This window comes from Harmonia axyridis, chromosome 5 (assembly GCF_914767665.1).
Source record: "Harmonia axyridis chromosome 5, icHarAxyr1.1, whole genome shotgun sequence".
Classification (NCBI taxonomy): domain Eukaryota; kingdom Metazoa; phylum Arthropoda; class Insecta; order Coleoptera; family Coccinellidae; genus Harmonia; species Harmonia axyridis.
In genome coordinates, this window is record NC_059505.1 from 22,742,863 (window position 1) to 22,757,993 (window position 15,131).

Here is a 15,131-nt window from a genome sequence, read left to right on the forward strand (position 1 = left end):
AAAATCCAGAAGAAGACCAAAGAGAACTACTGGAGTGGTTATCTGCCACAATGAATGCGTTTATCCTTGAGATAGAAACGAAAATTTTGTGTTACAAATAGTTACTAACGAGTATCTAATGAATGCAAAAAATTTTTTCATTTTCGAAAAAGTGGTGCTAATTTCGCAATCTAGGAGTGATATTCTTTCATTATAGGTTAGGATACAAACAAAAATGTATGTCTTACAAACAGTTACTAACTGATTCTGTTTTCGAGAAAAATCGAAATCAAAGATTCTTATAACAGATTTGTATCAGCATAATTAAGTACTAGTTTACCATCATTGAATATTATCAAAAATCATTCTTGAATGCTCAATTTCAATGTAAAATAATGGGTGGTTTTGTGAACATTTACTCGAATGGGAAATCTGCTGTTTTTTGAAATTAATAAATAACGATTTATGATATTCATATGATATGAAGTTGATATAAGTATTCCAATACCTATATTGATAGGTATTGGAATACTTATATCAACTTCATATCATATGAATATCATAAATCGTTATTTATTAATTTCAAAAAACAGCAGATTTCCCATTCGAGTAAATGTTCACAAAACCACCCATTATTTTACATTGAAATTGAGCATTCAAGAATGATTTTTGATAAGAATATATTTCTATCAGTTAATAGGTACATTGGTAAACAGTTGTGGAGAACATTAAATTTTATGAGAAAATTTGGTTTTTAATTTGATACACGAATGCGTGCAGATGGGTACTAAAAATTTAGTGCTTTAATAGCCTTAACATATATATGCATTTAGACAAACAGTCTCCGATAAATAACACTGTCACATAAAACTATGAATCAACGCTTTCACTAATATACACTAGGGGAATAAATGAAAGGATCAAAATAAAATTCGAAATTTTTAGCGGTTTTTCAAATGGCTGTATTTTCGATAACAATAGTCGTATCTCAATTTGAAAAAAACATTTTTAAAGCTCGAAGTTTATAGCTTAGAGATCTCATGATGAAAAAAGGGGAGGTGGATCCATAAATACGTACAGGACTTGGAAACTTTTCGGGAATCCAATAAAAATTATCGCGAACGGTTAGAAGGTTTGATATTTATTTTAAACTATCATATCAATGAAGTGGGGTATTTCGAAATCAGAATTTCATGGAGATTATTAGTTGGTGTGATATAAAATTCAGCATTCTCATTCAAAAAGCAGGATGGTATCATGTTTTCCTTCTTTCGGACCAGCCTGTAGGGTCTAAAATAATTTGAGCTTATAGGCTAAATATTTTCGATTCCGTCAAAATTATCGACTGATCGAGCACTATTGACTCACCCTGTATATACATATAAATATTTGTTTTGTTATCACTTTCAATTCCTTGCGAAATTTTGCATGAATCTTCGTTTTAGCATTTTGCTGATTTCTAAATTTCTGTTCGATCGGATGAGTATTTTTACAGTTATTGAGGAAACAAAATTGCATGAACATTTTGCAACTGATTTCTAAATTTCTGTGCGATTGGATAGGTAGTTCTTCAATTATTGAGGAAACAAATTTTCGAAAGAATATAACTCCTGAATCATCAAACGAATTCAAGTATTCGATCCCTGAACCTACCCTGGAAATTTCGAGTCTCCAAAATATTCTGTTCAAGACTAATCGTGTACCTGGCGAACGGACAGAATTGATTTTACCACGAATTCTTCGTCAGTGAATCATTTGAGTCCATTTTCGGCTCAAAATTAAAAACTTACAGCATTTTGGGCTGTTGAACAAGCGTGCAATAAAAGTGTCATCCTTGATCGAGTGAAGGAATGGAATCATTTAATTCAAATAAGTTGTGCCAGTTCAATGAAAGTGTCAATCTTGATTGAATGATGAAATTGTTTAATTTCAAAGGTCATATTCATTAAATAAAAAAAAAACTTTATTATCGAATCATTGAAAGTGAGGAAAAAATTTAAATAGTTTACCTACTTCATTCTATCGTCTATTAGTTTACGAACCTTTAATATGCACACTAGTGTTCATAAATCGAACGGAATATAATTGGTTCTTCTCCTTTCCTTTTGTTCCCTCCATGTAATCAGTGATAATTCTCAACCGGGTAGGTACTGGACGTAGTAGCAAGTATAGTCGGAAGTTGAAGCTCGCTTGAAATTATACCTGAAGTGAATACCAGAATTGATTCTAGCTTTTCTCAGAACTGAATGATATGAGTGCAGTGTTGAAGAACTAACGAAAATGGGTGAGTGCAGTACTAACACTAACATCAAAAGTGAGGAACGTATAGCGATCGATGGGTTTATTTTTGACGTCTAGTCTAAGTTATTACATTTTAATCATCAATTATTACTCTTAAAAATGCTTATTGTTAAAGCAGTTCATTATTTACTCTACCGCACTGAATATTTCAACTCATCACTTTAAGTTTCACACCTTGGTGTATTGTTTCTTGCTATCCTACAGAATATCTCACAGAAATACACATTGCAAGTTTCAAACAATGGTTCATCGATTCCTATTTCTGCAACGCATCATAAAAAATCTAAAAATGAATATCCTACACGAGAGGTTTGAACCACGGATAATTTTTCGGGAAATTTCATTAAACAATTCTTAAGTGAATTTCAGAAGAATGTGGTAAATTATTATATTGAATACATACACCAATAGATTCAGATTTTGAATTGTGATTATTTAATATATATATATATATATATATATATATATATATATATATATATATATATATATATATATTTTTTTTTTTTAGATATGAATCTATTCAATTTGATTACTTCATTTGTAGACGAAAAAACAGTAAACGTCGGAGGGGTGCATTTCAAATTTTTTCTCTAGATTTCGAAAAATATATCTAAATTTTGAATTTTTAGTTTATTCCGAAAGACTACTTAATTAAAAAACTTCGCAACTATTAGGTTCGTGAATTTGTTGAAAAAGTTTTGTATTTAGTATCATCGTATCATTTTTTTTGCCTACGATACTAGAGATATATCAAGAACAATAGTCTAACAAAAACTTAAATAACAGAATTTTTTGTTGTCGAACTCGTTTCTTGTATGGCTTTCGAATCGATTTTGATTACAAATTCAAAACTACGAAATTATTGGAGGTTTTGCGATAAAAAAATATTGTAATGTTGAAAAAACTGAATTCATCATGTTGAATGATAGTTTTCATTTCGATTCATTGGTCCAATGTTAATTTTAGGGATCACTTTTCAAGCCGTTATAAAATCTTTTGAAATTCAAAATAGATTTTCATTCCTCAAAATCTGCTTTCTCAAAAATTGTCTTTGTATTGGGAAAACATAATATCTATTGCATTTATTAAAATCTCGAGTTTTGATTTGAGAAGATGCATCTTACGGTATAATTTAATTCGAATTAATTCAAAAAAATTATCATAGGCCTAGAAGTAGATTGAAACCATTGTCTGTTTTGTTATTGGTATCTTCATAAATCTATTCAACAAGCTATTGATAAGCTTTATGATTTAATTGATACCTACCTTATAAAGATAACAATAAGCATGAGCACATGGATGTTAAGAGCAGTGGCGGTGTGGATACATATAGAAACAAAAAGAAGAAACACTAAATGTATCTCTTGAGCTTTTGAGTGCTAATTCATTCATGCGCCTTTTGTATTCACATAACTGTATATAGTTAAAATGAAATGTGATTTTTTTATAATGGTTGTCGTATAGTTCACCTAGATGAAAATTTCTGGTAAAACATTATGGAATTCGGCACGAACATTCGACTGATATTTTATATATTGCATAGATAATCTAAGTTTAAATCTAATCGGATTTGTTATTACGGAAATTATATTTTCGATATTCCACTTGAATTTTTTATAATTCTACTGATGAGCATGAAATTTTTTATCTACTCGCAGAATTTCAACCTGGCCGGTTCTGTTGCCACTGAAATAGGTATAAGTATTATTATTATTAATTTTTTATTTGCCCAACAGATCAAATAATATTAATTTATTCACATGAAATGAATAATCACTTTTCCGTCATTTTTTCACGTGATAGCAGTTAGTTATATGAAACTTCCAAATAATCAACGCAGAGTGTTCAATATTTAGATGCTAAACCACAAAATATACCTGCATAGGAAATTGGTCGTGGTAGTTGATGACCAGTAATAATTTCCAGATGTGTTAAAAAATATAATCCGACAAAACAATACCATAAATCTTCAATAATTGAACGTTCTTTTTAGCAGTTATCTTTTTGCCATTGTCTGAATTTTCGCTCGTTAATAATCCACTAGAAAAGAACGACCATCAAGGAATGAGTCACCTTCAAAGATTATAGCTTTTCGATAATATAGAAAACTTCTAACAAGGAATTATATCTATTGTTTTCCATCTCATACACTTTCTCAATTATCGTACAGGAAGGAATTTTTTCACATTTTAAACTGTCTGCACATTCAACATGTGAAAAATGATCTTTGAACTTCTCGATTAAACTATTGTTTCAAGGCTACTATGATGAAATATGAAAAAAATAATATTTACCTACACAAAAACGATGGAAGCTTTGTGATCACTTTCGAGATGAAAAGGATTTTATTTTCAAATTATATTAATGATTAGAATATCTGGGAAAAATAGGAATTTTGTTCGCGGACGATTCAAGAGCCTTATCAACGACCAGCTCATGTGGATATGTTGTCAGATGCTTTGCAGTCGTTCGTGGTTCTCACTGAATAGGTTTGTTTATGAACCTTGAAAAAACTATCAAAAAGTACATTTCAGCCTAGAAAATATAGAGAACATCTCAGTTAAGTTCCTTGGTTGGTTAAATTCTCGTCTGACGTGGTGTGCTCAGATTGGGAGTTTTGCGAAATGTGTGAGCAGAAATATTTTGTTCAGTTGTCTACCCTATTTATATCTATATCTTTTAATACCATCAAAGTGGCATATGGTGACTTGGTTGAGTGTTTTCTAAGATATGGTACAGTCGCCGCCAAATAAGTTGGCAAGAACTTGGTTGCGCACAAAACTGAAGGAGGAGCTTATGACAGACTATGAGTACCTAATAAACCGAAGCGTTTCATTCAGTAGCGTACATATAAAGCATAACGAATTTCAAAGTGCATCATTCATCGATTATCGATATAGTGAATTGGTACTTCGTAAATGTAAACTTTTTCTATCTTTTCTTATAATAAATGGTTCTACTCTCAATGTCAAATATTATCCTCCGATATTTTTTTTCGCTATCTCGAATAATTCATTGCCGATTCAATTTATTTACCACGCCACTGAGTTGAGCAGTCTCGAAATCGGCAACAACCCAGAACCAATGCAGTAATAGTGCGAAGGAAATAGCATTATCTCTCTCTGCGCCTTAGATTTGCCATCTTATTTGGCGGCGACTGTATGTTATTGTGGCCTGCGGGATAATATTGCGGTGTTGAATACAATTTTTCCAATACAGGGTAGGGCAATTAGAATATTAAATAATCTGAATTGAAGAGCTTGTTATAAAGGACGTTTCAAAAAACTAGGCTCGTTGAACCTGCCTGGTATATTTAATATTAAAAAGCCTCTTATACTCGTATGCGCACAATAGAGCCGCGAAAAAACAGCTGATATGCTCACCACAGAAATAGAATCTTTAGTTTGAAAAAATTTCAATTTTGAAATGGAAAAGTAAGTGATAGATTTGGAGTATGATATTGGGTGTTCTCATAATGCTTTGGTTGTTTGGTGAGGCCTTCTTGAGCCTCTCTCATGGGATTGAGATATTTAATTACGAGATCACTGATATCATCACTCAGTGAACTTTGCCAAATTCATCTTCCATCTTCATAGTAGAGCAAGGTGACTCTGCCGTCGCACGGTTGAGTTTATACAGGGTGTCCCGAAAAGACCACGTCAAACCGAGGGAGAATGTAGATCAAAGGATAACCCACCGTTTTCGAGAATTTTTTTTTTTTTTTGGAAAATAATGAATTTTTGCCCCTTTCAATAGTTTTGTCCTTACGGTTGGTACAATTTTACACCTTTTTGGTTAATTTTTTCAGTAAAATATTGCTGAAAGATGATTTCAACGTTTACATTAAAAACATCCTCCGAGCATTTTAAATAATAATAATTAATCGTACTTTATTTCAAATCAGATTACATCACAAAATCATGAAAATGAAGTGAAACAGTGTCTTTAAAGGAGGGCAATGAGAAATATTTTTATTGGAAATTTTGGTGGTGGATTATTTTCTTCATGAAGTTTAGCCCATCGTAGTGGAACCAAAATGTACCGAGCTACTGCTGCACATTACACCAATAAATTGTTTATTTTATAGTGATTTCAAAAAGGTATCACACAAGTCATTTGTTATTCAAAGAAAAAAGACATGGCTTTTATCCAAATGGGTATGTTTCTGACAAAATCAAGTTTGTCAATTCTGTTAAGAAATCTTCGATATTGCTTTACTTAGTGAACAATGGCAATTGTTTACGTGCGAAAATATTACTCTATAATTATCCACCTCAACGAAAGACGAGTCTTCCTGTACCAAGGATGGGTACATGTAACATGAAGACCTAAATCCTCTGGACTTTTAATATTGGGGCTGCCTAAAAGACAAAGTATACGCAACATCCATACGTGATGAAGCCGAATTGCGGATGCGTTCTCTCAATTCGGTTTCATCACGTATGGGTGTTGCGTATACTTTGTCGTTTAGGCAGCCCCAATAATAAAAGTCCATAGGATTTTAGGTAGCCTCAATAATAAAAGTCCATAGGATTTAGGTCAGGAGAACGAGGAGGCCACAACGGTTCTCCTCCTCTTCCAATCCACCGGTGGGAATCTGTGCAGTAACTTCGAGTCCATAATGTGCTGGGCATCCATTATGTTGAAACCACATACTACGTCGCAGCGCCAGTGGCACATCTTCCAATAAAATGGGCAGCTGGTTAGTTAAAAATTCCAAATAACTGTTTGCGTTCAGTGAGGGCGGCAGTTCGATCGGGCCCAAAATTGCACCATTAAATATTCCAATCCATAAATTGATCTTGAATCGATATTGTGATCTATCTTCTCTCACCTCTGCATAGCTGGAGTATCATAAATCCATACGGATTCATGATACTCCAGCTATGCAAGTTGTGGAGATTCATGTACCCATCCTTGGTACAGGAAGGCTTGTCGCTCCAAATGATGATGATTGAAAAAATCTGGATCTGCATGATGTTTTCGCGAAATTTGCCGGCATAATTGAATTTCGTTGAGGTGAATAATTATGCGAGTAATATTTTCGCACGTAAACAATTGCCATTGTTCACTAAGTAATGCAATATCGAAGATTTCTTAACAGAATTGACAAACTTGATTTTGTCAGAAACATACCCATTTGGATAAAAGCCATGTCTTTTTTCTTTGAATAACAAATGACTTGTGTGATACCTTTTTGAAATCACTATAAAATAAACAATTTATTGGTGTAATGTGCAGCAGTAGCTCGGTACATTTTGGTTCCACTACGATGGGCTAAACTTCATGAACAAAATAATCCACTACCAAAATTTCCAATAAAAATATTTCTCATAGCCACCCTTTAAAATGTTCGGAGGATGTAAACGTTGAAATCATCCTTCAGCAATATTTTACTGAAAAAATTAACCAAAAAGGTGTAAAATTGTACCAACCGTAAGGACAAAACTATTGAAAGGGGCAAAAATTCATTATTTTCCAAAAAAAAATATCTCGAAAACGGTAAAATATTTATAATGGGAATTTGATCATAGCAGGTGTGTTATCCTTTGATTTACATTCTCCCTCGGTTTGACGTGGTCTTTACGGGACACCCTGTATATCCAGAGGTGCCGATTTAGAGAGATTTCCGTACAGTTACTGTATACACCACAGTGACGACAACTCCGGCCATCCACTATTAAAGGTCGAAGGGAAATAATAAATTCAAACATGAAGCGGTGTTTCAAGTTTCAGATTATCGACTGCGCTTGTGCGAAGGTTGGTCGGCCGCTCGTTTCTTTTGATAACGTCTTCACATTTTGGGGGGTTTGAAACCCCTGAACTATTCACAATCACTAACAACTCAAACAAGAATCACAGACTACTAAAGATGTTTCACTTTATGCATTTACAAAGGAAATCGTCACCGACGTTTTGTTGACCTTGAATTCGCTCTACTCGTATTTATGAATGAGCTTGGGGTGAATTGGGGTGAGCCAATCTGGGAGGAAGATTGTTTCTTTCGACCAATCTCAGAGATAGTTCAATTTGAACCGAGGATTTTGCGCTCGCTTAGGTTATGATATTATTAAAAATGGCAGGTGTAAGAAATAGTTATTTACGTAACAAGTCCGGAAAATAGGGTTTTTTTGGACGAATAGACAAAATTCCAGGACGAGCGTAAGCGAGTCCTGGAAGTCTGTGAGTCCAAAAAAACCATTTTCGGGCGTGTTGCGTACAATATTTTTTCGGCAACTATCGCTGCTGCTTTCCATATTTAATTGCGATTACGATAAAAAACATGCAAATTGTTGACAAATAATTTCATATGAACTGTCAGCCGTTTTCTCGGTTGCTATGGTAATGATCAACTGCATTTATTAAAAATATACCTACCAAGATTTTCATATTCACAATGACACAAACGACGTGATTCTTTTCTGGCCTAGTCCGGGAACTACGTACTTTCCGGACTAGGCCGGGAACTGCTACTTTCTCAGAGAAAAAGCGCCCGGGAAGTGAGCACTTCCCGGACAGTTGCCGAAAAAATTATATTTCGTTCCTGCCTGATTTAACCAATTAATCGCAAGTGATCTGTGAGTTACATGTCGATTTACTATGTTCTCCATTCAAATATTTCTCTCAATATAGGATCGCGCTTACTCTCTCTTCAGTCATAGTCGGTCGTAGTAAACAGAGGAATTATTCTTCAGTAAGACGAGAAAACTCGTCTGAATTTCAAAGATACTAAGCGACCAATGCTGTTAGTATTCCAAGGAATTCAATTTTTGATAATACATATTCCACAGTCAAGTGCATTCTTTATATCTCAAGGTGTACCTTTTTACAGATCTTAGAATAGTTATTTATAATACAAGTGCAGAAGGCATTGGTATTCTTCCACGAGTTCAAAATTCAAAAACGAGCCACGAAGTGACGAGTTTTGGAATGAACGAGTGGTAGAATGAGCCTTCTGTACGAGTATTATACATTATTTTCTCTAATTCATTGCATTTTCATTGAAATTAATGAAATATTTCCATAAATATAATTTAGTGATTTTTGCATTGAAAAATGTTAGTTGGCAGAACTGATTTCTTTAAGGCAAATTGATGAATTGACAGATAAAGCCGTGGCGGAAAGTTCGGAGTACCAACATAGAATAATAAAATATAACCATGAAAACTGTGCGTTTCTGATATATTCTCGCACGATTTTGTTCTACAAGATGTGGAAGAATGAACGGAATAACCACAGAATTGGAGAAATGCTCTTTGTTTTGTATTTGAAAATACCCATCTAAAATGAAGTGTCAAGTATGTGCCCTCCATTTCTGAAAATTATGAGGAATCCATATTGGTTTTCAATAGATTATTGCAACCTTTACAACAAGATTTGATTGCGACCACCAGAGTTTTGAGTTAATTATTATTTGTGCAGTGTTCCTCATCAAACTCAGTAGCAGCTTTATTGAAAATCTATACCAATTTGAATCAGCAATGAAAAGAAATTGGTTCTCGATAAATTATGAAAATGATAATTTGTTTGGTATCGGGTGGAGTGCATTGATTGAAAAATTCGATTACTCAAGCGATGAACCTAAATGGGTTATATACATTTCCGATAGAAATGTTTGTTGAGAAAAATCATCAAATTTCCTGAGGAATACATCACTTTTTAGAGAATTAATCAAATGTATTTGATAATCTTCTTCTTCTTCTTTATATATAAAATTCTTCTGTCACGGGGTGCGTAATCGAACTCCTCCGAAACGGCTCGACCGATTTTCGTGATCCTTAGCGAGGATATTAGTCAGGGGGGAGAATCGGACAACATCTATTTTTCATCCCCCTAAATGTTAAGGGTGGTCCACCCCTTAATTTTTTTTTTATTCTTCAGACAAAATTTTTTGTTTTTATTTTTTTATGATACATCATACAAAAATACATGCCACCCTAAATTTTCACCCCTCTACGATCAACCCTTATTTTTTATTTGGTAATTAAAAAGTTTTATTTTTTTTGCAAGAATTTTTTTTTATTTTGTCATGACTTATAATGAAAAATCTCATTTGACTCTCAATTTTTCACCCCTCTACGTTCAACCCTTATTTTTTATTTGTTAATTATAAGCTTTAATTTTTTGGCAAAAATTTTTTTTTATTCTATCATGACTTTAAATGAAAAATCTCATATTACTCTCAATTTTCACCCCTCTACGATCAACCCCTATTTTTTTTTTGTGAATTATAAACTTTAATTTTTTGGCAAAAATTTTTTTTTATTGTCGACTTAAAAAAAAAATCTGATTATACTCTCAATTTTTCATCCCTTTACGATTAACCACTTTTTTCTATTTGTTAATTATAAACTTCAATTTCTTTGGTAAGAATTATTTTTAATTTGTCATTTAACCCCTATAGAGCTGCATTTAATTATAACAAAGAAATTGACTACAGTACACTGCATATCGTTGCTATTGGACCAATGAACGTTATTTGTCAATATTGCAAGGCATTTAAGTTTAAAAATGAAGCCCCTGCATTGTGTTGCTCGAACATAATAAAGAAATTAACTTAATTCAGATGAAAAGGTAACAGACATTTCTTGATTATAGGGCGGTACGAAGTTTGCCGGGTCAGCTAGTTTTCTATATATTTTAGATATTTTTCTGTTCTTCAATCATTCTTTTTTTTATCATTTGAGTTGGTACCACATCTTATAAGCGATGAAACGAATAAAATATAAGGTGGAACAAAGTATTGTTCAATTACAGTTCCATTATATTATAAGGTTTTTTGAACTGGTTTATTGTTGTTGTAGAACTAGAAATATATCACAAGCCTTTCTGAGATTTTCTTCAGATTTGGTATTATAGGAGTCTACTTCTTGAATAGAGTGTTCAAACTGAAATTTCTTTAAATTCATTCTTCTAATTTCATTATCCTTTGACTGAAAAAATGAAAGTTTTTGATTGATATATTCTCCAACTTTATCTATTTTACCTTAATCAAATGACTCAACTTATTTTCTCGGTGTTTTGTAGGAATTCTTCATTTATGCAAAACTCATTTCCGTTCGGTTTTCAGATTTCCTTTAAAATTTTCTGTTTGGATTTGAAAATCTATTCCTCTTGATTTCTCAAACAGATTTGAAGTTGCAACGACAAGTAATTGCAAGTAATTTATCACAAGGTTGGTATCAAACTTCAATCAACTGGGTACAGGTATAGGTATTAAAATATTTTTGATGTTTGTTATTTGGTAATTAAATCGAATAGAACTTGATTATTTGAACTTGACAAAAAATCATGAATGATTCAATCTGACAAATTGAATTGTTTTGAACCTTGTAGAAAGTGACGGGAGTTGGGTTATCTTCGTCTTTTTTTACTACAGTAGTTCAAACTAGAACTCAAGGTCAATGAAACGACGTGCCTAAAAACGGCAGAGTGATTCGTCTTATTAGTCTTTGCAAGAATGCTTCAAAGCATGTGAAACAGCCCGGCACTCGAATGTTAATAGTGAAAATCAGAGATCTCTGATGAAAGTTCGACCTTTAATGGCGGACAGGGCTCCAACCAATCGAAATGCTGACGAGCAGTGTCGTCACTGTAGTATATAAAGTCACTGTAGATTTGCGTATAGTGACATTATATACTAGGTACAGTGACGACAACTTCGGGCATCCGCCATTAAAGGTCGGCGGGAAATAATAGATTCAAACGTTAACTGGTCTTTCAAGTTTTCCGTACATGTACCACAAAATTCAATTGAAAGCTAGGCCAGAACCTATGTCATACATTTTTTGGGTTTCATAGGAATACTCGAGAATTATAAAAAAAATAATCCCACCACATCTGTATTTCGATTTTTCTTATGAAAATATGTGTCAAAATTGTGCAGCACTTATGAGAAGTTGTGCTCCAGAAATTTACATAAAAAAAATTAAGAAAGTTAGTCCTGCACTTTCGTTTTTCTCAGATTGCTTCAGATACTTTTGCTTCATTTGTGCAGTTGCCTTGTTCTGGTCAGATTTTCATAAATAACATTTTACTTTTTCTTCAAAGTATGAAATATATAGCCCAACTATACAGGGTGAGTCTTAGCTTGTACATTTATTTCAACCGGAGATTCCTGAGATCAAAAGAGACACTTTTTTCTTTCACTATTTTTTCCGATTCGATTTTTTTTTGTCACTAAGTGTAGCGGACATTGATGGAATTTCATGTTCGGAAAAGATTCATCATGTCAGTAAAAATTAAATTCCGGAAATCATTTCCTCTGATTCCATTCCATTTGCGAGATATAACTGAAAATTACATATTTTTTTATGAATTTTCAACAGCCCATATCTTTTCAACCGAGACGAATCAGAAAAAAATGATAAAAGAACGTCAGGAATCTTTGGTTGAAATATGTGTATGTACAAATCAAAGACCCACCCTGTACAAAATAATTCTCGGTCAAAAAGACCAGAGCTTTTCAAATTTTTTTGTTTTTGATTAATTTTTTGTGGAAATTTCTACAGAATACCTACCTTTAAATGGGTGTAGCACAATTTCTTGATGTGAGTAAATTGATCCAGCACTTTTGGATTTTCGATTTTTTTTTCGAAAATCAAAAGGTGCTGGACCAACTTCCCACACAGTATTGCTTATACTGATTTTCCTACAATCTACTGATTTTTATTATTTTATGCATATGAGGAAAAAACTGTTATTTTTTTCTGAAAATCTGACTGGCATGAGTTGGCACAATCATATTACAAATTAATTTCGCCAAAAAAAAATAAAAATGCAGAGATAATTTTTTTCTGATTATTTATTCATTTTTTGGAAGAATAAGCGGGATATTAATGAAAATCACAGCGGCACAAATTTTTCCACGTGTAGCATAATTTTTTGCACATGTTTCCTTTGGAAAAAATCAAAGTGCTTCGCTGACTTTTGTTTCATAATTTCTCGGAAAATTCGAACAATTTTCGTAGAAATATTCACGGCATGAGACAAATTTTTTCATTCATTTGTGAAAAGAAGATAGGGAAGTGCTGGACCATCCTTTTTTGACTTTGGATTTTTCAGGAAATTAGAAACTTCAACAAATCCACCGAATAATTTCAATTTTTGAAGTTTTGTCGCCCTTTACTATCGCCTTCCTTCAATATTTCTTAAATCGAATAAATCAGATCCGGACTTACAAAATTTTAGACTTTTTCTATTTTCTTGAATATTGGATCACTCTGTACGTCAATATCATAATTTTTGTCGTTTTCGTAACCACAACGAATTAATTCATAATCAACATTCTAAAACTCAGCTTGCCACCGTCATACAGGGTGACCAATAAACATTCCCTCATGAAAGAAGTACAACCGATTCAACCGAATAAGATAGCGAAATCTGTGAAACAACTATATCATATCAACGTGCTCAAAAATGCATTAAAATGGAGGAATATCCTTTTGAACAATATCTGCTGAACTGGAAATATTTTATTTTTGATTAATTGTTTTCAAGATCAAATTTTTCCAATTTATTTGCTGTTTTTGTTCTATTCTTTATCCAGCTTGTAGATTGAAAGTTTTCCTAAATAATTTGAAGAAAATTTAGGTGAGACATTCGTGAAGGGTGAAACAACTTCAATTTTCAAGATAATTCTACCGATAAATTCAAAATATCTTGAACTATGAAATTTCTTTCATGAAGAAATGTTTATTGATCACCCTGAATAATGGCGCCAAGCAGAGATTTGAAATTTTTATAATCAATTAATTCTTTGTTATTACGAAAACGAAAAAAAATCATGATATCAACATACAGGGTGATTCAATATTCAAGAGAATAGAAAAGGTCTTAAATTTTCCTAGTACGGATCTGATTCACTCGATTTCAGAAATATTGAAGGAAGGAGATAGTAAAGGGCGACAAAACTTCAAAAATTGAAATTATTCGGTGGATTTCTTGAAGAGTTATTGAACTAAAAAAATTTCATTCATAAGGGAATGTTTATTGATCACCCTGTATGACCGTACCAAGCCTAGATTTAGAATTTTTATAATGAATTGGTTCTTTGTGGTTCCGAAAATGGAAAAAAAATCATAATGTTCACGTACAGAGTGATCCAATATTCACGAAAATAGGAAAAGTCTGAAATTTTCCTAGTCAGGATCTGATTTACTCGAATTCAGAAATACTGAAGGAAGGCGAATGGAAAGGGTGACAAAACTTCAAAATATGAAATTATTCGGTCGATTAGTTAAAGAGTTATTCAATAGTGAAATTCTGTATATCCCAAACGAAGGCACTCAGGCGATTGAAACCTCTTGATACGGGTCCTCCTTGATGACTCTAAATCATGGTATTCGTTTGTCGCATTCTTCCCGGGACACCCTGTATAAAACAATTCTCAGTCAAAAATTTTTGTGAAAATATAAACGGCACGAGAAAAGAAGATTCCTTGGATAAAAAAAGTCCTATGAACATAGAGCCACAAACGTTTCGTGATTGATCAACAAAAATCACATGTTTAGAAATTCAAAGTACGGAAGGAGAATTAATTCGTTCATATGAACAACAGGCAGAAATACCGACAAAGTTAATTCCCATTGGTAATTATGAGGGAATCACTGAGGAATAATTCAATCAATTTTTCACAACAAATTGGGAAGAAATCTCGAATAATACTGAAAACCGGCAATGGGAAACTATAATCAGTGAAGAAACAAGGTGTCAATTGGTCAACTTCGAAATTCTTAATATTTCGGAATTAAGAAAAATAATTTTCAGTCTGAAAAATAAAGGAACGAGTGACGATTTTCTAAGTGTGAAACTGATTAAGAATTTGTTTTCTGTTATAGGGTATCCAT

At 32.8% G+C, this 15,131-nt stretch overlaps 1 protein-coding gene across 2 annotated transcripts in view; it reads left to right on the forward strand.

Moving 5' to 3' along the window:
• Positions 1-2,128: 2,128 nt before the first annotated feature.
• LOC123680000 (ABC transporter G family member 20-like) overlaps positions 2,129-15,131 on the forward strand; it is a 68,016-nt gene continuing 55,013 nt past the window's right edge. Inside the window, exon 1 of one of the 2 annotated variants that reach the window (XM_045617625.1) lies at positions 2,129-2,263. In XM_045617625.1, coding sequence (XP_045473581.1) covers positions 2,260-2,263 — 4 coding nt within the window. In that variant the 5' untranslated portion in view covers positions 2,129-2,259. The remainder of the gene's footprint in view (positions 2,264-15,131) is intronic. The other variant, XM_045617626.1, reaches the window with a different exon arrangement.